At 43.0% G+C, this 26,039-nt stretch overlaps 1 protein-coding gene across 1 annotated transcript in view; it reads right to left on the bottom strand.

Annotated features, from left to right (window-relative positions):
• Positions 1–13,234: 13,234 nt before the first annotated feature.
• The window catches only part of FAAH2 (fatty acid amide hydrolase 2), a 57,978-nt gene continuing 45,173 nt past the window's right edge, over positions 13,235–26,039 (bottom strand). The window contains exons 6-10 of the mRNA XM_088444292.1: positions 25,761–25,878; positions 25,051–25,170; positions 24,276–24,375; positions 20,488–20,682; positions 13,235–13,905 (exon numbers count right to left, since the gene is read on the bottom strand). Of these exons, the coding sequence (XP_088300418.1) occupies positions 13,730–13,905; positions 20,488–20,682; positions 24,276–24,375; positions 25,051–25,170; positions 25,761–25,878 (709 nt within the window). The 3' untranslated portion in view covers positions 13,235–13,729. The remainder of the gene's footprint in view (positions 13,906–20,487; positions 20,683–24,275; positions 24,376–25,050; positions 25,171–25,760; positions 25,879–26,039) is intronic.

Here is a 26,039-nt window from a genome sequence, read left to right as displayed (position 1 = left end):
AGTTAGGTTTATCTGATTTGGGGCAGATGTGCATGCATGCAACTAATAAACAGCATTTGCATGCAGGATATTGTGCATTCGCTAATGTGCGTCATGTTAGCAGCGCAACTGTGCGTAATGTGCAGTGTTTATGCATGAGATTCTATTTATGATGGATTTAATACATATATATATATATATATATATATTATAATATCTCATTTCTTACTAACATTTTCAAACTGCAATGCAAATCTGTTATGGGAAGTGAGCTTCACTCTCAGACAGGGTGGAAACCCCCAATCGTGTTGGTGCCAGCCTGTCTGAAAAAGAGCAGATTTAATTCAAGTGTCTGGGCCATATTACAATTGCCACAGCTATACCTGTCCACATGTGGAGTCTCTCCATTTATATGCAAAAACACCCACAGTTTCTGGTGTATTGTTGTTTTCTAATTCCTTTTCTCAGGAAGCTGTATTTCTAGTTGCTAACTGATACTGTGTTTGTTTTAGTATCAAGGTTGTCCCCAGAATGGGCTTTGTGTACATCAGGGCATGATTTCTGGAAGGATTACTAAAAAGTGTGCTAATGCTAATAAGTCATTTTTTATGTATGTTAAACACTGTCGGTATGTATTTGGGGAAGATTGTTACTCTGTCGTTTTGACAAAATGTCGTTGTGTGATCTATTTCTAAGATGGAGTCTTGTCGACATTCGTGAGATGGCGTCGCACAGATTCCGATTGTAAACAGATTCTGTCTCAGCTGATTATCCGGCTTTGACATCTACATTTGGGAAATTACTGGTCTTGTCTACACCCGCTCATTTTCACCAATTTTGCGTGATACCTGTTTCAAAGAATCTACACATTTTTGGTTCTTTTTCCTTTTTATGGTATAAATCACTGAGAAAAATAACATCACAGAAAGAAGCACAGGAATACCTCAAGGATTCCATCGTGCACATTAATACCACATTCTATTAGCGGGGAGCACTTTTGAATTTTTCCAAGTTATTTGATGTCATTACTATTTATTTCTTGTGTTGGGCAAGAGTGGTTATAATTTGAGCTGCTGTTATTATGCCCAGACATCCTCCTCTTTCACTTTATATATCACTGTAAGGAGGTTCTCACTGACCTGGGCTTTCTGGAGCAACTGGAGACTGGTCTTCTGCAATTAGATCTACAGCTATCTGTGACAGCCCAGCAGGTGAGGTCACTCAGTCTTCTGTAGGGGGCTGGGGGCAGGGCCGGATTTCCCACCAGGCAGCCTAGGCGGATCCAAGGGGCCTGTGGACAAGCCCCTTTGACCCAAGAAATCTGGCCGGTCAAAATACTCCCAGAGGAGCACAGCGTGAGTACCGCTTGACGTCATGAAGTCACAAGGTCCCGTCTACATTTCCAGGGAGTTTTGCTGCCTGCACTGTCACAGACTCAGAGTGACTGAGCATAGCAGGGGGGAGGAGGAGGGTCACCGGGTCCACCGCCCAGCCCCAGCTAGCTCCGGAGTCTGGACCACACACTGATTCCCCCCTGCACTATCCACAATATGGGCGGAACCAATACAACAAGCCCCCTACATAACCGCAAATCGCGGCATTACTCCATGAGGGGGCGGGGCCTAATGAAGCAAGGTGTCTGCCCCATTTGCATTGAGTGTAAGTATATTATGCATGTGTACTGTTTTAGTGTATATGTATGTTAGTGTATAGTATATGTGTTGTGTTAGTGTGTGTATAGTGTATATTTTAGTGTATGTGTTAGTGTCTATGTTATTGTGTATATACTGTATATTTTAGTGTATGTATGTGTTAATTTGTGTGTATATATATATATATATACACACACACAAATTATGTGTGTGTGTAGACTGTTTATGTATGTGTTAGTGCGTATGTTATATATTTTTATTTATATTTAAAAACCCACCCATCCTGCATTTGTCCCTGGGTCCCGGTTCGCCCAAGCATGCACTTCAGCCTCTGCACAGTGCCACTGCCAGGCTTGTACCAGCAGTACGCAGAGGCCAGAGGGACAGGCAGAGCTTCAAAGGTCCTGGATCTCCGGGAAGCACAGCAGCCAGCCAGGTAGGGTACTGTGTTAGGGTGAGTACACACCTGAGTCACCGGCAATCGTGCCAATGTTCAGGATGATTTGCCTTCACCCTGGGCGCCACATGATGGCCGGTACACACTACACGATTTAATGAACGACGGAACGATCACTTGTTCCATCCTTCATTAATATGTATGGCGCCATATGCGATATTGTGTGATTGGCTGTGCAGCACAGCCAATGACACTATCGCATGCGAACGAGGGAGCGCGCAATTCGGGCAAAAACTGCACGATATGTCCGATTTGTAGTTCCGATTTGTCCAAATCTCGCCCATATCGTGCAAGTGCCGGCCTTATTCTAAATTACTCTGTAATCGCTCAGCCCATAATTATTCACTATTCAATTTTAAATCAGATTACACAACATAAAACGACATAAATCAATCTATAGTACTACTATAGATTGATTTATGTAATTTTTATGTTGTGCAATCTGATTTAAAATTGAAAAGTAAATAATTATGGGCTGATCGATTATAGGTGGACTGCGTACGCACCGTGATTGCACTGCATACACGCCAAGGTATAATGCTATGGATTATTTGAGGGAGGTGGGCCCCAAACTGGTATTTTGCCTAGGGCCCCATGAGGTCTACATCTGGCTATGGCTGGGGGGAATTAATGTTTGTTTGTTTTCTGGCTGTGGGGGCAATGAATCGTTGTGTGTTCTTTTTTTTCCTGTGGGGGCAATCATTGAATCTATATTTTTCTGTAGTCCAATGTGTGTGTGTGTTTTTTCTCTGTCAGGGCCAATGTTTTTTCCCTGTCAGGGACAAGGGACCTCATTCAGAGTCGGTCGAAGCAGCCGCACGGTTGTACGCCACCGATGTTCGCTATACTGCGCATGCGTAATGTTCGCAATGCGCGTGCGCAAACTAGCCGCTACGATCAGAAATTTCTCTCTCCTTGAACACAGCCAGGTCGGTAGTTTGAGTGACAGATGGAGGCGTTTGTGGGTGGTAACAGGGGAAGGTGCTTGAAAACGGGGGAGTGGAGATCCGAACGCAGGCGTGCCTAATTATGCGAACGGCGTTTTATGGGAGTGCATACGGTTTATGGGAGTGCATAATTAACAAAGTAGCGTCATGGCACATGTCACATGGGAGGTTTTTACACTGACATGATCGTAGAGCTTAAGAGAGGGTATGGTCAACCTTAAGCTCTACGACCAGTTCCGATGGTTCTCGATGGTCTCGATTAATCCTTATACGGCCGGAGATGACGTGCAATGCGTACGAGAAGGGGGCGTATATTTTTGAATTCCGACCGCTTCCTCCCCTTGGTCGGCCAGCTACCGATCCGAATTTAGGGACGCAACTTGCGAGGGAATCATTTGCATATCCGGCCCCTTTTCCCGTACGACCGTGCGGCCGCTTCGACCGACTTTGAATGAGGTCCCATGTGTGTGTCTTTTTCCCTGTCGCGGACAGTGTGTGTGTTTTTTTTTCCTTTGTTGGGGAGAATGTGTGGTTGTTCCCTTTATGGGGCAAAATTTGTGGGTCTTTTTTTTACTTGTCGAGGACAATGTGTTTTTTTTTCCTATGGGGGCTGGTATTTGTTTGTTTCTCTTCTGTGGAATAATTTATTTAATTTTTTTTCAGTTACTAAAATTCTTAATTATGAATATAGTTGGGGCGGGGGGGGAAGGGTATCCAAAATTTCTCATCTTGGAGCCAGCCCTTCCCTATATAGTAAATGTAATAGACAAAAGTGAAAAACTGCAGCATTGCATTCCTACCTTTGTGTAAATGCAGTGGTGCGGAAGCGGATGGATGTTAAGCAAAGATGGTGACGTGAGCAATAATTTGCACTTTCCGATAGGAGTTGGACAGTTTGGCTTATGCCTTGCCAAGTGTGGATTGGATACAATTGTGCACCTAGATTTACACATCAGTATTTTATTTATTTTGCAGAATGGGATTATTTAATGTAGCTTGTGGGATGGAGATGGAGAAGATACATGTGGGGAGGCTTTAGCAGGACTGGTGAACTGCTTTTTCTTCCCACAGGACGCTGATCCTCTCTCTGGTCAGATTTGGAACCCCACATACATGGATAGTGATGTATCTCATTACATGTTTGAGGAAAAGTACACTTGTCATAAAAAGCTTTACACACAAAAGTGACATATACAATTGAGACAGTACCAATGTACCCTCACTTATGTTATTAGGACATAAATGATCTTTACTGATCAATACTGTGTATTAGAAAAAAAATACCTCATTTAATCAAGGGGGTGGTCAGAGAGTGGGAGCAGGCTGGATTTTGCAGTGATGTCTTTATATGTAAACACTGGCAAATGGTTTTATATGCTGCACACACATAGATTTGGAGTTTATTATTGTTAGCGCCGATAGCAAACTTTTTTCTGTTTTGTATACATTTAGGGCATTAATATTGCCATGCTGCTGGTACCATGTATGATATGGGTAAAACCGAGTACAGGCATATTTCTTTTCTGTTTCAAAATTTTGCCTTGTGTGATCATGGCAGCTTTCAATTAAGGCTATAAAAGGCCTAGTTGGGTGTGGCTAACAGCCAGCCTGTATAGATTTGTCCATCTGTATCTGGGAGGTGAGTACATGTAACTGCAATGTAATGATGTGCTGGGCATATACAGTATGCTAGTGTTAGGGACCTGCAGAAAAAGAAGGGCTCCCTTGACGCTGGGCTGCAGGCTTATATGCTTTGATCAAATCATGACAAAAGCCCCTTGGTCTTATTTGCTGCACACACATACTGTAGATTTGCAGTATATTTTTGTTAGAAAAAGTTTTTCTGTTTTGTATACATTTATGGCATTAATAGGCCTCCACTCTAGAATCCTTCAAAAATAGACTCAAGACTCACCTATTCACCCAAGCATTTCACTAATGTTGTTTAAACTTATATTGTATTTTGTACTGTAAATGTAAAGCACTTTGAGTCCTTTAGGAGAAAAGCACTATATAAATAAAATTATTATTATTCTAAATTATTAATATTGCCACGCTGCTGGTACCATGTATGATATGGGTAAAACCGAGCGCGAGCTTATTTCTTCTCTATATGGCCTTGAAGGCCATGATGTGGGTGTGACCATGAAATGCTCCATATGTAGAAAAAAGTGCACTTGTAGGTTTGTAAATCTGTTACTGCAGGATTTTTGACATTTGCAGCTGCACAAGTAGAACTTACTGCACATAGTATAGTATGTATTAGTATAGAAGGCCTTGAGTCCTGTTGGAGAAAGAGCGCTGTATAACAAGAGATATGGTAAGAACTTACCTTTTTTATCTCTGTTTCTGCGAATTCCAATAGGGTCCACAGGGTTGACCTTGGGGTATAGCTGGATCTGGATCCACGGGCACCACGCAGTTAAAGCTTTTGCTGCTCCCAGGATGCACTGGGTACATCCTCCTCTATACCCCACCCCCGAGTCACAGGCACCTCAGTTGGTAAGTAGCCAAGGCCGGAGGAAGAAAAACAGAGAGAAGGAAGACTGGAGCACACAAGAACCATACTCACAGAAAGGGGGACGGAAAACCGGTGACCACCCACATAGTCCATATGAAGCCAGGTGCATCAGGGTGGCCGCCCTGTGGACCCTATATACTTCGTAGAAACAGAGATAACAAAGGTAAGTTCTTACCATATCTCTTGTTTTCTACTTCAGGGTCCACAGGGTTGACCTTGGGGATGTCCCAAAGCAGTTCAACTAAGGGCGGGGACACTCCTGCGGAGAAAGGAGAATCCGGTGCCCGAAGGATGCATCCTGAGAGGCGAAGGTGTCAAACACATAGAACCTCAGAAAAGTCTGGATGGAAGACCATGTGGCTGCCTTACACAGCTGAACAGCCGAGGCGCCACGGATAGCAGCCCACGAAGGACCCACAGACCGAGTAGAATGAGCCTTAACAGAGGCCAGAACAGACAAACCCTCCTGTGAATAAGCCTCACATATAACCAAACGAAGCCAACAGGCCAAAGTCTGTTTGCCAGCAGGCCAACTCCTCTTGTGAAAACCAAAGAGGAGGAACAAGGAATCAGACTTCCGAATGGAACTAGTCCGGTCCACATAAAGTTTGAGAGCACGGACGACATCCAAAGAAGCCTCACCAGCCGAGAGGTCAGGAGACTGAATGGCTGGTACAACAATTTCCTGATTAATGTGGAACTTAGAAACCACTTCAGGTAGAAAACCCGGACGAGTGCGAAGCACCGCCCTGTCCTGGTGAAAAATCAGAAAAGGAGGACGACAGGAAAGCGTCTCCAGTTCTGACACCCTCCTTGCCAAAGCAATCGCCAGGAGAAAAGCCGTTTTAGCCGTCAACCACTTGAGTTCCACCGACTCAAGAGGCATAAATGGAGGACCCTGTAGGGCCCAAAGCACCACCGCCTAATCCCAAGGAGCCACTGGTGGAACAAAGGGAGGCTGAATCCTGAGAACACCCTGGAAAACGGTGCGGACATCAGGCAGAGTAGCTATTCTGGCTGAAGCAGGTTTGCGCGCCTGTAGCATCGTACTGATGACTGAACTAGAAAAACCCTGGGATCTTAAGACAGATGTCTCAAGAGCCACGCCATCAAAGACAGATGACCCAGATCCGGGTAAAGGCAGGGCCCGAGACAACAGGTCCCGACGTGGAGGAAGAGTGAATGGAGCGTCGATGGAGAGGCTCTGAAGATCGGAGTACCAAGGACGTCTGGGCCAAGCCGGAGCCACCAGCAGAAGCGTTCCGTCGTCCTGTTTCAATTTCCGAAGGACCTGAGGCCACAATTTTGTCCAGGTCTGGGCCAAATAATCTCCCCTTTAAAGGGTAAGGCCTCCAGGTCTTTCTTGGAATCCGCATACGCTCTCCAAGAAAGCAGCCACAAAGACCAGCGAGCAGACACCGGTGCAGCCAATACTCTGGAAGTCAGAAGACTGGCATCCAAAGACGCTTCTCCAATATAGGAAGCGGCATCCCTCATCTGTCCCACTAAAGGTCTCTGCATTTCCGGAGAATCCTCAGGAAAAGTATCTTCCAGTACATTGGCCCAGCTCTCAATGGCTTTAGCCACCCAAGTGATGGCCATGGACTGACGGACCACCGCCCCTGAGAGAATAGATTGATTTTAAACAAGTCTCCACTTTCCTCTCTGTGGGATCCTTTATGGATGAAATGGACGGCAAAGGCAAGGTAGCGCTCTTGATTAAGCGAGTAGCATGAGAATCCACGGCAGGCAGAGTTTCCCACTTTTTGCAATGACCTGCAGGAAACGGATAAATAGACTCTAAACGTTTCTGCGGCTGGAACCTCTTACTAGGTGACTGCCAGGTCTCAGCCATATGATCAGTTAGCTGGTCAGATAGGGGAAATACAGCCGAAGTCACTTTTGTCTGTTTGAAATGTGGATACTTGGATTTAGGGGCTGGTGCGTCATCCTCTATATCAAGAATATATACCTCACCGCCCTTACCAATGCCGGCACATTAATGGAAGATTTAGTTTCCACCTCCCGGATCGGGGAATCCGAGTCAGAGGCCCTGATTTGGACCCGCTGCCCGCTCGCTAGGATTGTGGGCGTTTTTTTATTTTTTTGATCGGCTACTCGCAAAGCTGTGGGAGACCACCCACAGCTTGTGTGAGCGGCCAGGAGACCATTGCGATAATCACGACCACCAGCCTTGCGACGAGACCCTACGGTAGGGTCTAGGCTGCCGCAAGGCCGAGTGGACTCTCTGCTCTAATAGAGCAGGAAGTCCACTACTGACATCAGTAGTGATGTAAGACCTCCCTACAAACCCCAGGCGTTCCTAAGGGTACGCCTGCGTTTGTCCAGCCACCCTCCCTACCCGCCCACAAAACGGGGCGAGCTGTCACTCACCATCGACAGCCGCCCCGTCTTGTTGCCAGCCCCGTAGCGGCGCATGCGCAGTGCATAAACATCAGGCCGCTTGAGAGCCACTCTGAATCAGGGCCAGGGTCCTCAGGCAATTCCCCATCATCCGAGGACGCCTCCGATCTGATACTTGAACAGACAGGGATGACATAACAGAGCGTTTAGACGCCTTCTGAGGTCTGTCAGTTCGTAGCATAGTTTGAAAGGCTGAAGATAAGGCCGCCAAACTCTGGACTGAACTGGAGAACACATCTGCCCATGGTGGTTGACCTACCTGAGGTAGACCCTGAAAGGGAATGACGGACTGCTGTGTCACTGGAGGGGACTGAATATATATACAGTTCATCCGGAAAGTATTCCAAGCGCGTCACTTTTTCCACATTTTGTTATGTCACAGCCTTATTTCAAAATAGAATAAATTAATTTTTGTCCTCAAAATTCTACACACAATACCCCATAATGACAACGTGTAAAAAGTTTTTTGAGATTTTTGCAAATTTAATACAAAAAAAACCACTAAGAAATCACATGTACATAAGTATTCACGACCTTTGCCATGAAGCTCAAAATTGAGCTCAGGTGCATCCTGTTTCCACTGATCACCCTTGAGATGTTCCTACAGCTTAACTGGAGTCCACCTATGGTAAATTCAGTTGAATGGATATGATTTTGAAAGGCATACACCTGTCTATATAAGGTCCCACACTTGACAGTGCATGTCAGAGCACAAACCAAGCATGAAGTCCAAGGAATTGTCTGTAGACCTCCGAGACAGGATTGTCTTGAGGCACAAATCTGGGGAAGGGTACAGAAAAATATCTGCTGCCCTGAAGGTCCCAATGAGTACAGTGGCCTCCATCATCCATAAATGAAAGAAGTTCAGAACCACCAGGACTCTTCCTAGAGTTGGCTGTCCGTCCAAACTGAGCAATCGGGGGAGAAGGGCCCTAATCAGGGAGGTGACCAAGAAACTGATGGTCACTCTGTCAGAGCTACAGCATTCCTCTGTGGAGACACGAGAACCTTCCAGAAGGACAACCATCTCTGCAGCAATCCACCAATCAGGTCTGTATGGTAGAGTGGCCAGACGGAAGCCACTCCTTAGTAAAAGCACATGGCAGCCCACCTGTAGTTTGCCAAAATGCATCTGAAGGACTCTCAGACCATGAGAGACAAAGATTGATCTCTTTGGTGTGAATGCCAGGTGTTCTGTTTGGAGGAAACCAGGCACCGCTCATCACCAGGCCAATACCATCCCTACAGTGAAGCATGGTGGTGGTAGCATCATGCTGTGGGGGTGTTTTTCAGCGGCAGGAACTGGGAGACTAGTCAGGATATGAAAGATGAATGCAGCAATGTACAGAGATATCCTGAATGAAAACCTGCTCCAGAGCGCTCAACCTCAGACTGGGGCGACGGTTCATCTTTCAGCAGAACAACGACCCTAAGCACACAGCCAAGATATCAAAGGAGTGGCTTCAGGATAACTCTGTGAATGAGTTGCCCAGCCAGAGCCCAGACTTGAGTCCAATTGAACATCTCTGGAGAGATCTGAAAATGGCTGTGCACCGACCCTTCCAATCCAACCTGATGGCGCTGGAGAGGTGCTGCAAAGAGGTATGGGCGAAACTGGCCAAAGATAGGTGTGCCAAGCTTGTGGCATCACATTCAAAAAGACTTGAGGCTGTAATTGCTGCCAAAAGTGCATCAGCAAAGTATTGAGCAAAGGCTGTGAATACTTATGTACATGTGATTTCTTAAGTTTTTTTTTTTTTAATTAAATTAGCAAAAATCTCAAAAAAACTTTTTACACGTTGTCATTATGGAGTATTGTGTGTAAAATACTGAGGAGAAAAATTATTTTATTCCATTTTGGAATAAGGCTGTAACATAACAAAATGTGGAAAAAGTGATGTGCTGTGAATACTTTCCGGATGCACTGTAGGTAACCCTGATTAAGGACTAACAGCTTGAGGCCAAGGGGGAGCCTGCAACAGATGCGGTATACCCTGAGAAGGGGGGATTGCTGGTTGGGGTAATCCCCTAGGGGGGAGGACATTCGGGACCGCCAGAAGGTCCGCGATGGAAGCCAGCACTTGAGATAACACTGCCCAAGCAGGGTCCTGTCCCGAAATTGGGGGTTAGAGGGACCAGGTAACTGCTGGCACCGCACACACAGCCCATCCTGTTATAAATCCTCCTGATTAACACCTGCGACCAGCGTCTGCAGGAGAACAGAGTGGGAGCCACAGAGCGCTCAACTTCGTCAGACATGATAAAAAATATATATATATATATCAACACAATAGAGAAGTTCAGTCATTTACTCCTGTCGCACCCACAAGCATGCAGCACACAGGTCCACAGATATGGTACCATGTAGCACGCAACTGTATGTGACTGACCTCACAAATACATGAATTTACATAAGTGTGGTCCGAGAAAAGCCCTTCCCCCACACACCTGCCAGGGCCGTAGGAGAAGTAAAGGGATAGGTATAGACTGACTGTCTGTGCTTTATTTCTACTTACTGTCAGCACTAGCAAAAGTCACATACTCACTGCACCTAGTCACTACATTCAACCTGCACAGTTCACATAGTTGCACCTTAAATACCCTATGTGATTGATTAAAAATTAAACTATGTGAACTGTTCCCTATACCTTGAAAAAGACCTGCAGAGACAGGTCGAAACGAGTTGGTGACAGGGAACCTCTTGGACATTATTGATAGATACCTTTTCTGAATGGGGCAGTGGATTCCGGACTCCACTGATTCTTATACATAAGGTTATCACCTTCCTTTTTTATTATTTGTAATTTTTTACTGTGTTAAAGTTTGTTTTTTGTGTTTATTAAATGTTATACTGGCCATACATACCACTCTTCTCCTTTGTTATGAGGATGAACCATGTATGAGGAGTAATTAAAGGAACACCGAAATACACAGACACCTTTATGGGCAGCAGCAACGTACACCGAATGTGAGTAGGGTATGCCATTCTTTTCTCTCCAGCTATCTCTTTTCACCCACTACAAGTGATCCTGTTGGGCAATTAAAGGGTGGAATAACAAGGATATCTAGACAAGAACACCCCCACACAACATTATGTGAGTTGGGGTACGCATGCATAATATACGTTCATTTGAGAGATCCACACCTTTCATATAGGATTGCAACTTGATAAATTACATCGTATATATTATCATTAAGGAATCTATTTTTGTATTATGTGTTTTTTCTATATGTATCATATGGAGAACATCAGGAATTGCTGAAACTCCTTAAAAGGGATGATGGTCAGAGAGAATTTGTGCTTTTCACTGTACTAAAAAGAGTAGAGCAAAGAGGCTGAGGGTTACACAATCTGGGAGTAACGGTGGAAAATTTAATATATAAATGTATGTGTTAGCATGCACAATGGTAATACAATTAAGAGAAAATATTAAATATTTCAACCATTTTCTGTAAGATTATGCAACACTCTACTTCTTTCCCAAACAAGGAGACCCTAGTCTTTTAGTTCACTTCCAATCCAAGTTTTCTCTTCTAAGCACGTCTGTTAATTTATACAAATATCCCTTAAGCAATAAATATGAGGTTCATTCTGTGGCTCCGTTCATTGGGGAGATTGTACTGTAATACAGCATGTTCTTATACACAACAGTAGGTAAGGTGGAAGTCAGTCAGAGAGCACGGGACATAGATAAGCCAAAGGGTCACAGAAGACACCTGTTCTTATCCTGCGTAGGAAATAAGCAAATGCAAGGCTTGGCAATGTGTGTGTGTCTTTGGACAGAGGCCCTGATTCAGAGCCGGACGCTCTGAAAGAGCGCTCGCTCTGAATCAGGGCGATTTTTTTTTTTTTGTGTGTGTGTGCGGCCTCCTGGCCACTCGCATAGCTGTGGGTGACCACCCACAGCTATAGCGAGCGGCCAGGTTAATGGTCGCGATGGTCAAGACCATCGCGACCATCGGGCTTGCAACGAGACCCTTTCTGGTAGGGTCTCGTGGCCGCAAGTCCCAGAGAGATTTCGGCTCTAACAGAGCCAGAATCTCTCCACTGACATCACTCGTGATGTCAGTGGGGCCACCCCCAAAGGGCAGGCATTCACATGGGAACGCCTCCATTTGGGCAGCCACCCCCCGGCCCGCCCACCAAAGGGGGCGAGCTGTCACTCAACATCGACAGCTCGCCCCCTTTGTTACGAGACCCGGATCGACGGAGTGCCCGTGCTCAGCGCTTGCGACCGGGTCTGAATCAGGCCCAGAATTCGATGCCAAATGACTATATATTATCTTCCATAACTTTGCTCCTAGCATCACCAATATACTGTTGTGCATTAGCCGACTCCTAGGCAGAATTATAATAGCGTACAAGATGCAGGCATTGGCATAATTTTGTGCGAGTCTGCCCGTATTTTTTTTACAGCGGTCATCATTTAAAATTCAAAACCAGGTTGGTGTTTGCCTTATAATTTATTGTCACTTTAAAAAAAACAGGAAGACTTGCCGGGATCTTGACAACGCCTGCATCTCGCAGGCTATTACATTTCCATTCTCATATCCCTTTCTTTGCAAAGGTTTGAAGTTGTATAAATTGTCAGTCTCCCCTCACCTCACCTAAATTTCAATCCTTAACCTTAAACAGTTGTACAGAATTGTATCTATTTTTCACCGGTGCATTTTAGAGTTATTGCTAAAAATAGGTTCTGTTTTTTACTTTTAATTTACTAAGCAGCAGGTGTCTGACTGCAGGATTTAAAATGGCAATACACCTGTAATAGTAAATGCAAAACCAGGAGTGTTTTGCATTTACTATTATTGCTCTTTTAAATCCTGTGGTCAAAACCGTCTGGAGCTTTTCAAATAAACCTTTTTATCTCTTCCCACTTCACCACCTAGTTTTACCTCCACTACCCTAGACTGTAGGCTGTCACGAGCAGGGCCCTCCATCCTTTTGGTTTTCACTCTGCACTAATCTTTCTCCAGAGCACTACTAATCACAGTCAGCAACTCTAAACCTTTCTGTTTGCCTCTCCCAGAGCACTGGGTCATTGAATGCTACTATTATTATCGGTCACTCAGTTGTATAGAAATCTCACTGCTGTTTCCATATGTACAGTCTGTTTGGTCATATTGTATGGTTTGTTTGCTTTATTATAAGTCTCCCTGTACTGCACTATGGTCACTTTGTGGTGTCATATTAACAAAAGAGAATATATATGGACTGATGGAAGAAACAGACACAAGTAATACGGTGTTTTTCTTCCTAGTTTAAGTATTGTATTTATTACTTAAATAGGATGCCTTATAACAACTTTGTCGTATACAGCATGATGGAAAGATCAGCCATGAAAATGGAAACAAAATAAAGTCTCAGTTTTGATCAGCCGCCATGATTCTTGTTCCTATCCTCTGTATCACTGCATTACAAACCATGAAAAACAGGAATCCCCCCATGTTTATAACTTTGCACATCACCAGACGTGTACGGCTATTTCAGGCCTAAAGTTACAGTTGTTTCAATGTCAAGGTGTCTCACAGTTTTTCCTAAGGATAGCAGTACCAATGAAAGTGTGTTATTTGTATTAATAGAATTTATAGAACACAAGCAAATTAAATTAGTTTAAATTCCTTTCCTGACTCAGAGTATAAAAGAAAAGGAGTCATTTCTGATGTGTGAATTACAATGCCTACATAGTACTGCAACATTCAAATGTTCTTTATCGAAGATTGCATCTGTACGGTCATGGCAGAGGCATCAGGCAATTCCTGGTGGTTTCCATCCTCCTAGAGCCTTTTCTAGGTGCTGAGCAAGGGCCAAAGTTAGATGGTCATTATACTGAGAGGATATTATTTGTATTCCCAAGGGCAGTCCAGCCTGAGAAAGTCCCAATGGGCACTGAGTGACCGGAAGTCCTAAAACATTAAATATAGCTGGGGGAAAAAAAAGTGAGAGTTATTTCCAATACACTTATTCTTATGTCTACAATAATATAGCAGTAATGTGCATATGACCAATTAACAGGAGCTTATTAACAAATCCGTTTAGACAATGAAAGTTATTTATTGCTACTGCCTAAAGGTGCAACTCTACAATGAAACCACAGCAACCAATCAGCTTTTAGCTCTGTAGAGCAAGTTAAACAATGCAAGAAAATGTCTGATTGTTGCCCTTGTATTAATGTAGAGACCGTATGCAATTTTAAGAAAACTGAATAAATAGGATAACCTTGACTATGTACCATACTTCTTTAGTATTCCAGATATTAAGTGGTATGTACATTAATCTGCTACAGGGGTTAAGTTGGTACATTATGAAATCATTAACCTAACATGTTACATAAAAGCTGCCATGTTTGTACATCTGTCAGCAACAATACATACATTATTAACATGATATTGTTTTAATAAATGATGAACAAAGTTAAGTGTTATGCTAAAAGATAGCATATTAAGAAAACACTGGACAATCTGGTAAAGACTCCATCACAGATCTAAATATATATTTTTAATATTGCGGTCTAAAGGTCAACTTAAATATCTGATCCTACAAATGTTGCATAAGTTAGGAAGATATATTGAGTTCCGATTCCCACTTTTAATAATAATAATAATAATAATAATAATAATAATAATAAATTTAGTGTTCATTCAACCCTGCACTTGTCACAACACATGCAGTACCGCTCTCCTGTCTGGGGTGTCGCTCACTGCTCTGGTGCTTCTAGCACACACAGATAATGCAACAAACTGCTGAGATACAGACCAAAGTGTGCTAGAAGCACCAGAGCAGAAAGCAACACCCCAGGTAAAAAAGAGGAACTGCACAGGTGGTGCAGGTGCAAGGTGCTAGAATGAACACTAATATTGTATAGTTTTTTAAGTGCAATCGATTACAGCTGTTTGGAATAAACCAGATTTATATAATTATCCTTTACATACATGCGTGTCCAATATCCTTTTTCAGACAAGACAAATATTGGTGTGGTATAAGAGATAGACAGTAAGTAGATAGACAATATCTAGGTAGACACCAGATGTTAGACAGGTACAAATGGTCAACATGAAAATGGTCGACACATTTGTTGTTATTTTTTAGACCTAATCTTCACCCTAACCCTCCCCTTGGTGCCTAACCCTTATCCGTTGGGGTAGGTGCCTGACCCTAACCGTCCCTTCTAGTGCCTAACCCTAACCCTCCAGTAAGAGCCTAACCCTCCCTCCTGGTGCCTAACCCTAACCGTCGGGGTAAGTGCCTAACCCCAACCCTCCAGTAAGTGCCTAACCCTAAAAAACAAACAAAAAAATTCATGTGTAGACCATTTTTGTGTCAACATTGTGACCCTGTCGACCATTTGTACATGTCGGCATTATTACATGTAGACATTTAGTGTCGACCTTTTGTCCCTGTTGACCTATTGACTTCTAATATCTGGTGTCTATCTAGACATTGTCTATCATATTACTGTCTAGCTACAGTCCGGAATCCGACAAATATATCATAAGTTAAATATCTATTAGCACAACATTTTAACTTTGTTTATAATTAGGTGTAAGTTTCCTTATGGTAATTTACTAATTCTCAGTATGCGACCACAGGCATACTAATGTGTTTACAACTGCTAAAGGAAAAAATCTAGCATAGCTATATTATATAGACTTCAACAGCGCCTGAATAATATCAAATCATTATGTTTTAATAAATTGGCTTCCCATGTGACCTCTATCTTTGTCTCTGTCTCCCCACCTTACTTACCTTTGTCTTTTAACACATATATCCCTCTCCTAATTTTAACTAGATATTTGCACCACAACCCAGTGATTCGCGGCATGCCCCCGTAAGGTGTGGACATGCCCACTTTGTGGTGAGGCCATGCCCCTTTTACATGCACGCACCTACGGTGTATTATGGGGACTGCCAGGGCTGCTGAGCAGCACCAGTCCGTCCCTGGATGAGGGCATATTTGAATTTTAGACATGATGTATCGCTACAGCTGCTGTAGCTGTTACAATACATCACGTCTAATATTTTGCCCTTCAACATTAAAATATGCCCTCCTCACTGATCAGCACCCTGCACCTAGAATGAACACTATTGTATGGCGGCCACTTTGATGTTTACTGCGTGGTATATCAGTCACTGGTTCTCTGTATTGTATGGTGGTCACTGGGATGCTCTCTGTGTTGTATGCTGGTCAAAAGGCTGCGCTCTGCATTGTATGTCTCTAGAATGCTCTCTATATTGTATTGCAGTCAGAAGGATGCTCCCTGTATGGTATGTTGTATACTAGAATGGTCCTTATTTGTGTATTGGTTACTAGGATGTTCTGTATATTTTATGTTGCTCAGCAGGATGCTCTCTGTATTGTATAGCAGTCATGAGGATGCTCTCTATAATGTATAATGATCGATTAGTTGGCATTACTATTGAATATTCCTCACTAGGACACTCTGTATGTTATAGTGATTACAATCCGTTCTGTATTCTGTGGCGGTCACTTATGGTGTTTGGATTGTATGTTGTCACTTGGGTGTTCTCTGTATTGTATGGAAGTCACCTGTATGCTCTATGTATTGTATAGTGGTCACTAAGATGCTCTCTGTATTGTATATTTGGTTTTGGAATGTTACATGCATTATATATAAGTCCCTAAAAAACTTGCAGTTGTTGTGACTCCACGTACCACTGCGTGCTGCATTGGGCGCACCTATAATTGATTTGGCTAGGGATAAGTGGTCTAACCACTCCTGCTTTTCTGTTGGCCCTGCCTACAACTGAACTGGTCCCACATAAGTGAGGACACTTTCAGAATTTTTTCCCATTGTCACTTTAATATCCCAATCCACCTTTTGCTCCACAGTGTTCCATATGTAGCAACTCAGGGGCAGGCAACCTTTGGCACTAGTCTTGAGTGGCACTCGTGGGGTCAGTTCCTCCAACTACTAGGCATGCTCCTACTCTTCCACCTCCTTCTCTCACAGAGAATACTTTTTTGGTATGCTATATCCTCTACAAACCAAAGAACCAGAGCATGGCCTGCATACCTAATCAAGCCTGGTCCTCTGGTGAGTAACCAGTTATTCCTGCTCAAATATCTGAAGCATGTCTTTGTCTGCAGATTACAAATTACTACAACCTACCCTAAGCAAACTAGCTACAAATAAGGCACAACAGAGAACATTTTAGTTCCCATTTATTAATTTTGTAAAGGTTTGTATACGTTGTAATGGTGGTAGCACTCCGTACATTTTTTTGGCTCATAATGTTTAACGTCTGGCACCCAAAGAGAAAAACATGGCAGGACTCTGTCATAACTCACAACTGCCATTGTGAATTGATATATCCTGTGTCTTTAAATCAGACTTTAAGGGGTAAATTTACTAAGAATCGTGGACTGCGTTGAAACACTCACAGCTTTGTTGAAACACGGGAGACTTTTGACAGCTGAAAACACTCAAATTTACCAAGAATCGTGTTTTGCTGAATCGTGTTTTTCGATGTTGTATGTGATCGTGTTTCTCCCTGAGTTCCCTGTATGTGACCGCAGCCAAACACACCGAACATGAAGCCTGCACATATCAGTGAGATACGTGCAGGCTGCATGTGTGTATTCAGTTTAATTTTTTTTTTTTTTATAAATGGCGTGGGGTTCCTGCCCCCAAAAGCATAACCAGCCTTGGGCTCCGTGAGCCAGTCCTGGTTATAAAAATGCGGGGCACAAAATGTATATTGGTCCCCCGTATGAACTAGCAATGGGCTCTGCGAGCCAGTCCTGGTTTTAAAAATACGGGGAAATAATTGTGTGAGGTTCCCTGCATTTTTAAAACAAGCAATGGTCTGAAACTAGTTGGAGTGTAATGCTACAGCCAGGGTACCCTTTCACCGGGTCACCCCGGCCAAAGCGTTAATACCCCAAACTAGTCAGCCCAGGCCGGGGATCCCAGGGGAGGTGGTGACCCCCAATAAAGGGGTCCCCCCTCTCCTGAGAACCCCAGGCCTGGGTTGAAGCCCAAGGCTCTTTCCTGCACCCCTGGTCGGTGGGTGCAGGGGTAATAGTGATAAGAATAAATGGCTTCTATTGTTTTTTACAGCGTGACTACAGGTGCCAGCGTGCCTGCCCTTTGGAAACACATACATCTCTTCGCTGTCCGTGGTCTGGGGTAAGTCGGTTTGTTATTTGTGTATGCCCTGGACTCTACTGGAGAAGAGGACCAACCTGTGCCAGGAGTATTTTTTTTTAAGGGATAATCGGGGATTACTACTGGAGAAGGGGACCGATTACCGGGGACAAGGTGAGTATGTATGTGTGCGTTTGGGTGTAATAGATGTGTGTGTTATGTCTTTTTTTTTTTTACAGTGGGAGTACCTGTAGTCCCATTGTAAAAAAACAATAGTAGCAATTTATTGTTACCACTATTACCACTGCACCCACCGGCCAGTGGTGCAGGGAAGAGCTCTGGGCTTCAGCCTAGGCCTGGGGTGCCCAGAAGAGGGGAAACCCATTTATTGGGGGCCCTGGCCAGGGCTGATTAGTTTGAGGTGTTCATGCTTTGGCCGGCCTATCCCGGTGAAAGGGTCCCCTGGCTGTGGCATTACACTTCGGCTAGTTTGAGCCCGGTACTGGTTTTAAAAATACGGGAACCTCAAGCAATTTCCCCCCCCCCCGTATTTTTAAAACCAGGACCGGCCCACAGAGCCCAGTGCTGGGTCATAACCACTACACATTTAGTCCCCCATATTTTTAGAACCAGGACTGGCTCCCAGAGTCCGGGGCTGGTTATGCCTTTGGGGGGAAACCCTAAGTCATTTTTAAAAATTTTTACCGTTTTTGTTTAGTTACAGGCAGAAACATACACGGATCACACTGATCTGTGTATGTTTCTGCTAAACACACAGCTCAGTTGGTAGTCTATTTAAAACTTCTATTTTGGACAGAGTTTGCTAAAATTACACCCATGATTATAATCACAATTCTTGGTAAATTCCTGTGTTGTATTCCTGTCTATGGAAAGTACCTGTGAGTTTGGCCGAAGGTGTATTTATTTCTATTTGTGTTTTCATCCGTGTTTTGCAGAGAGTTTCATGATTTCTCACCCGAGTTTGCCTTTAGTAAATTTGCGAGTGGTAAAAATGGCCAAACACACCCGTGATTGACATCTCGACCAGACATGATTCTTAGCAAATTTACCTCTCAGTAATTTCATCCAGGGCATTTGCCAAGTGATTACCCTTTATTTTATGGCAATCACAAATATGCTCCCTGTATCATATGGTGGACACTAGGGTGGTATTTATTACTAAATAGGATATTCTCTCTTTTATGCTGGTCTCTAGATGCTCCCAACCCCAATGCTTCCACATAGTTTGCCTTCAGCCACAGCTAGTTATTCTTTATCTCCTACTGATCATCACACCCACTATCTGTACCCAAACACTTCTATGATTTTTCCACAATATCACATTTTACAAATGTATTTGCATACAGATAAATAGAGATGTGGCACATTAAAGGGACACCTGTCATATCACGCTGCCATGTAAAATGCCTTGTGTTGTGTCCTTAAGGTAGGTTTATACAGTCTCCATTACCCTTATTTTTTATATACATAAAGCGGTTTCTACCACCAGATGTAATGTCTTTCAGGCAAACTCCTTTGGTCATCCGTATGAACCAGCAATGGAAACAAGGACATGACTAGGATGGTCACAAGGTGTTATAGCCTCTGCACAGGGGATGATGGAGTCATGGTAAAAATAAAAAAGTGATAACTTTGCCACTCAAGTATAATGGCATCCCTTTCCTATTATACTATTATATAATAAGTAAATAGATTAACAAAAAACAATATATTACACAACATTATCTATTAGAAATCTTCTACTACAATAAAGTCAAGAGGAAATGTAATAAAACAAAAAAACTAATATGCCGCAATGACTTCTTTCTAGAAGAACTCGGCACATAATTACCATGAATTGACCCAGACAAACCTTCGACACTCAGTGTTCCCATGTTAGCTGCTTGTGATTGGATGTCAAGTAGGAAAATTGCTTGTGGATTGCCTGGAACTAGTTTGCACTTTAGCAGGGGAATCCCATGCTTGTGTACCTTGATTTAGTGGCAACCGGACAGGCTCAGTCGCTGTTTTTAAACAATGAAAGACATTGCTTTTAAGGAATGAGATATGATATGATTACGTTAAAGTTATGGGTCCTGGTAATGCCTACCTGTATTACCAGGACCCATGATTAGAGATCCTATGACCATAGCTATAGGCTGTTATATTTTATTTAGCTGCACAAAAGGCCTTTCTTTTCAGGGTTCACCATCCTCCTTCTCACAGAAACCTTACCAGGGATAAGTGCACTGCAGATAATAGCTGATCGCTGAGATGCCACTTGTTTAGTACAATACCACTGTGAAAAGTGGCGCCTAAATTGTCATGGTTCTACCACTTTCCAATTTAATTAAAGTTAAAATTTCAAAATATTTTTAGCACCAATGATGTACTAACCAGTATATGCAAAATTGAACGGCATCGCGAGAGGTTCATGGTGTTTTGGGGCGATCTTGGGATGCGAAGGGTAAAGTAGAATTCCATCATTCCCAAGTAACGAATTTAGCTCGTCTTTTAGGTGTTTAGCTTTCTGCACCATTTTCGCATTTCCTTGAGTATTTAGATTAGCTAAATTCTCAGTGAGTGCCAGACCTGCATCAAAGTAAACACAAAGTAATTACAGCATGTTGTCCATCCCTGAATGTTAAAACAATAGTTAAAAGCCTTTATTCATTCATATGACCACTATATATACTGTATGACTTATGTCTTGTACAAACACGATGAAAGCAGCTCTTAGCAATATGTAAAGCCGGATTATTCATCCTCAGTTACATGAGTCTCATGAGGTCCTCAGATGAAGTCATGGGATAGATGGTGGCATATAGTAATAAAGCAGCTCTTAGCAATATGCAAAGCCGGATTATTCATCCTCAGTTACATGTGTCTCATGAGGTCCTCAGATGAAGTCATGGGATAGATGGTGGCACATAGTAATAAAGCAGCTCTTAGCAATATGCAAAGCCGGATTATTCATCCTCAGTTACATGTGTCTCATGAGGTCCTCAGATGAAGTCATGGGATAGATGGTGACACATGGTAATAAAGCAGTTCTTAGCAATATGTAAAGCCGGATTATTCATCCTCAGTTACATGAGTCTCATGAGGTCCTCAGATGAAGTCATGGGATAGATGGTGACACATGGTAATAAAGCAGTTCTTAGCAATATGTAAAGCCGGATTATTCATCCTCAGTTACATGAGTCTCATGAGGTCCTCAGATGAAGTCATGGGATAGATGGTGGCACATAGTAATAAAGCAGCTCTTAGCAATATGTAAAGCAGGATTATTCATCCTCAGTTACATGTGTCTCATGAGGTCCTCAGATGAAGTCATGGGATAGATGGTGGCACATGGTAATAAAGCAGCCACTAGTTGAGACAAAAGTCTGGCTGTTTGGGCACAATTAGAGCCTGATTCTGAGACGGCCGCTGTTCTTTTGGCCATGGTAGACTACTTGCTTCTTTATACTAATACAAGAATCCACTCGTGTACACTAAAACTCTGTGTGCCTGCATGTGGAAGCATATCTAGCCCACTCTTTTTACATCCGCATCATTAGTATTTGAACTTGCACCCCTTCCCCCATGCTCGATGCAAAAGATCCATCTGAAACAAGTGTCTAATATCTGTTCGCACTCTACAATCAAGCACGGAAGCCTACATACAGACTCCCATGAGACAGAAGTGTGCTGTGCGCTATCATGGTCACCGCATATTTCAAGGAAAGTGTGCTCCATCAACAGGTGAATCGAGCAGTATGCACTAGATAACTCTAGACCTGCGCCCCAGATGTGAACCCCAGGGTGTTAGGGACCTGCTCGACAAGGTGTCCAGGCCCGTATCACTGGCCAACGATATGCTAACAACCTCTGATATATTTAATTACAATATACATTTAGATTTGAACATTTATGATCGCATAGTGTATCTGCATTTTCTTTTCCTGTGTATAGTACTTCAATATCTCAGCATTATGGCACCATTTATTACTATTAGTGTCTGCAGTCTAGAGCCACTCCCCATACTCTGTTATGTGTATCCATACACACATCTGAAGTCTGAGATTACTTCCGTCTGGATTGGCACCCCTCCCCCACCTCCCTCTATATGTTTTTAAGCAGGGAACTAGCAATTGACTGCACTTTGTAACAGGCATAATTCAAAGTAAGTACTATCTATATTTATGAAGTGTGTTAATTTGGGGTGAGTGTTTGGGCGTGGGCCCCCCTGAGCTGTTCTGGCTGGGCCTCTTCAGGACGTGCCCTAGACGTGAACCCCAGGGTGTTAGGGAACTGCTCGACGAGGTGACCTGGACATTGGTGAGCAGGCCCGCATCATTGGCCAAGGATATGTTAACTACCTCTGATATGATATTTAATTGCAATATACATTTAAATTTGAACAGTAATGATCGCATAGTGCATCTGCATTTTCTTTTCCTGTGTATAACTCTGGACCTGATTCAAAGATGGTCGGTATTGCACGACCGCAAGGAAAGCGGCTGTGCAATACCGTCCAAATAAATGTAAATGCAGCAGGAGGTGTCTGTAGGAAATAGACTGTCCGTGTGTCTGTGCATCTGCGATCTGTGTGCAGAGTATGTAGACGCTGCCTCGGATGCTGCTTTAGCTGCCTGCCAGGCTACGTAAGCTGTGACTTACTCAGCCTGGCCGACAAATATGGACAGCCTGGTGTAGGAAGCCTGTGTCTGCCGACGCAGACCCTGGGCTCGGCACACCCCGGTTTGGGGAATGGTTCCAGTCGCCACCCCGCTCTGCCTCCCAAGCCCTGTATCATGTAAATCATGCTGTGGCTAAGCTCACAGGACCCGTTCTGCACATGCACACCCACAAACATCGGAGATGTACGCTAACCATCGAGTTAGCATATATATCTCTGAATCAGGCCCTCTGGCCGTGCACTTATACCTGATCCGGTGCATGTTCAATAATCAATTTGTTTCCTTGGCGTATGTGCAGTATGCTAACATCTACAAGATCCATGCGCATTCCAACTTGCAAGCAACTCAGAACCAGGCCCTTAGCCTGCAGCTAAGATTATTCAAATGACTTCCCTCACAGGCAGTAAGACGCACACCATTTCATTCATGCCTCACATTTGTAGCTTACAAATCAAACAATTACGTGATCTGGAGGCCCAAACACCAGAACTCCCCCAAAGCACTGAAGGCCCACCCACTATTCTCTGTTCACTTTAGGGATCCTTAAACCTGTTGTTTCTTGAGCCAAACACATTGGAGAGACACCTTTCCTTGCAGGGACTCACAGTATGCTCATCCAATAGATTCCACAATACTTCTTTCACAATATATAGAACTTTTGTAGACACAATAAATTTACAATAGTGACATTCTTTTAGTCTTTTTTTTTTTGTAAAATTGAATATGTCCAGACCTAGATTTTGGCTTATTGTTGGCCCATAGAGGTGGAAAGGGGGGTGGGCAAGCTTAAGCTTAGCATGCTAAGGGCGTGTTCATGTAAGTGTGAAACAATTAGATATGGATACATACCCAGATACATTCTTAGTAACAGAATAACATTGCACACGATCCCACGCATTGGAACGATAAAACAGCAATATCGTTCTGTGTGTATGCACGATATCGTATATTGCGCGCTCTCGTGGGGTCTTCCGTCGCTTCTCCTGATCTTTCTGCATGTAAAACAGATCAGGCGATGCGGTTGACGATCCCATGCAGGGGAGGGGGGGCAGCATGTCGGGCACCGGATCGCCCCGTGTGTAGGGACCGCCCGATATGTTGGCCCTCGGTGAGTACCCATCGTACAGTGTGTACCCACCTTAACTCAATACCTATTCCCTAAAAAAATACTATTTAAATACAACTCTAAAAGTTACATTATTTTCAGCTTTTCTTTTAAACCTCTAGCAGCTTCCCGCTTACCTGTGTACCACGGAGGTTATTCAATGGAATTTAATTACTTACATTTCAATAAAAAATGGAAAAGTGGGGGTGTTCTAAATCAATTGAATGGTAATGTATATGATGCATTTCTATAAGATGTCTAAATCTGTTTTAACCTTTCTCTTACCAAAGTTATTATTTAGAAACACCATCAATACAACATCAATACCACTTCGCACAAATCTTTACAATGCTAAACTCCTCTGTAACACATACAATATTGGCATTACACCTCACCTATTGCTGGTATAGTGTGTGGCGATAGACCTAGCATCCATTTTAGAAGTTCAAAACTTGGCCACCAACGATTCCCATTAGACATCAAATGTGTAAAGCTCTGAGGGAAGAGAGACAATAATCAGTACTGTAAATAAACCATACTGCTGAAAAATACTGTTTAAACACATAGCTAGATACGGAAAAAATTATAAACAAAATGGAGTAGATGCAGAGTTTTATTTACGCCAATTTGTGTGGTGTAAAATATGCTAATTGGTTCTGAAACAGGCCATACGCTTCAATGTGACACTTACTCCAGCTTTTGACCGCTAAGACAAGACGGGGGAGAGAAGGAGCATTGGCAGTGCACAGTAAGGGTGTGTTCATGTACTTGCAAACAGATGCAGAACCACACAGATATTCCATATCAATTTCATGTGCTTGAGGGCAGGTGCAAATACCCTCGATCACCAGAACTAGCTAACCGCTTCTGATTGGCTAATTCACAGCTGAAGCTGATAGGTGCTTTCTTTATTGCTTGTGCAGACACTGTATGATATAAATTTGTGTTAGTATTTTATATTTTGGGGGGGTTTTCGTCCATGGGAAGGAAAGTTGTACCTGCTGTATTAGAGAATTTTTTTATTTTATTATATTCAAATATAATAATAAATGGGTACTTTGTTTTCAAATCAAAAGCTGTAAGTGTATCAGAGCTGTGCCTGACATAAACCTGGCACATAGACCACTGGTGTAGACCTGCACATATTTTGTCATTTGCAGAACACTTTACCTCTTCTTTGCTCGCATCCAATGACATCATAGCTGACCAGATCTGTAAAGAATAACGCATGTTGTATATGCTGATGGGTTCAACGCTGACTCCAAACTCAGTCTCCAAATGTGTGACCACCTGCAAAATAAATTTAGTTTAGAAAAAAAAGAGTTTAAGCATGCCACATTCTTACTTTTATTTTCTTTTATTTGTTTTTTATTTTTATATTATTTTAGTTAAACAATAAATGGACAGCGTGGAAATCTGTTAAAGACAAGTTCATCTGTGCACTAAGTAATGATGAATTTTGGTATAACTGCTGGCGATCTATGGAAGCACACAAATTAGGTCCTACTCCTCTATGAAGGGAGACCCAAGATGTTGCTGTACCGTGGCAAGACATTCCTCTTTGTGGCCATGCAGATTTGTTAATTTACTTGGAAATTGTTTATTGCTTTTGCAGGGAGGTGTTGAAAGATCAGCATAATCTGGCCACCCGTCATATGCAAAGCATTTTGTTTATTCAGCATTATTTCCTGTATTTATTGCTGGGATACAGATGTAACACAAAAGTAAGTCCTGAAATGCTGCAGTTTAGAACAGATATACCATGAACTGGAAATAGGAGTTAGTAGAACACAACATGTAATAAAATGTCACACTTGTAATGAGCCATGGGAGTCTGGGAAAACTAGTATTGGCTTAAACTGTCCAATCCCATTTCTTACCCGCCTTTGTGCTTGGACCAATTCTTCATCCATAGGAGACACAAACATACATCCCCCATCATTCTCCATGTAAAAGAACTTCAGATTGCGAAAAGAGACTTCCTGATCAAGAGACAACCTAGAAAATGACCACCAAATTGAAACTTCTGAGAGATGTACACATTATTTGTTAATAATGTACTTGTAAATTTGATTTAAGCATTAAAGAGAAAGGAGTATTAGTAAGGTACAGTATTTACACACAAAAAAAGATAACTACATTTCCAAACGTACTTCTAA

The sequence above is a fragment of the Taudactylus pleione genome, unplaced genomic scaffold (assembly GCF_031769625.1).
Source record: "Taudactylus pleione unplaced genomic scaffold, aTauple2 ptg000352l, whole genome shotgun sequence".
NCBI lineage: Eukaryota > Metazoa > Chordata > Amphibia > Anura > Myobatrachidae > Taudactylus > Taudactylus pleione.
Note: the sequence above shows the minus strand (reverse complement) of the source record. Positions and strands in the feature narration are given on the sequence as shown.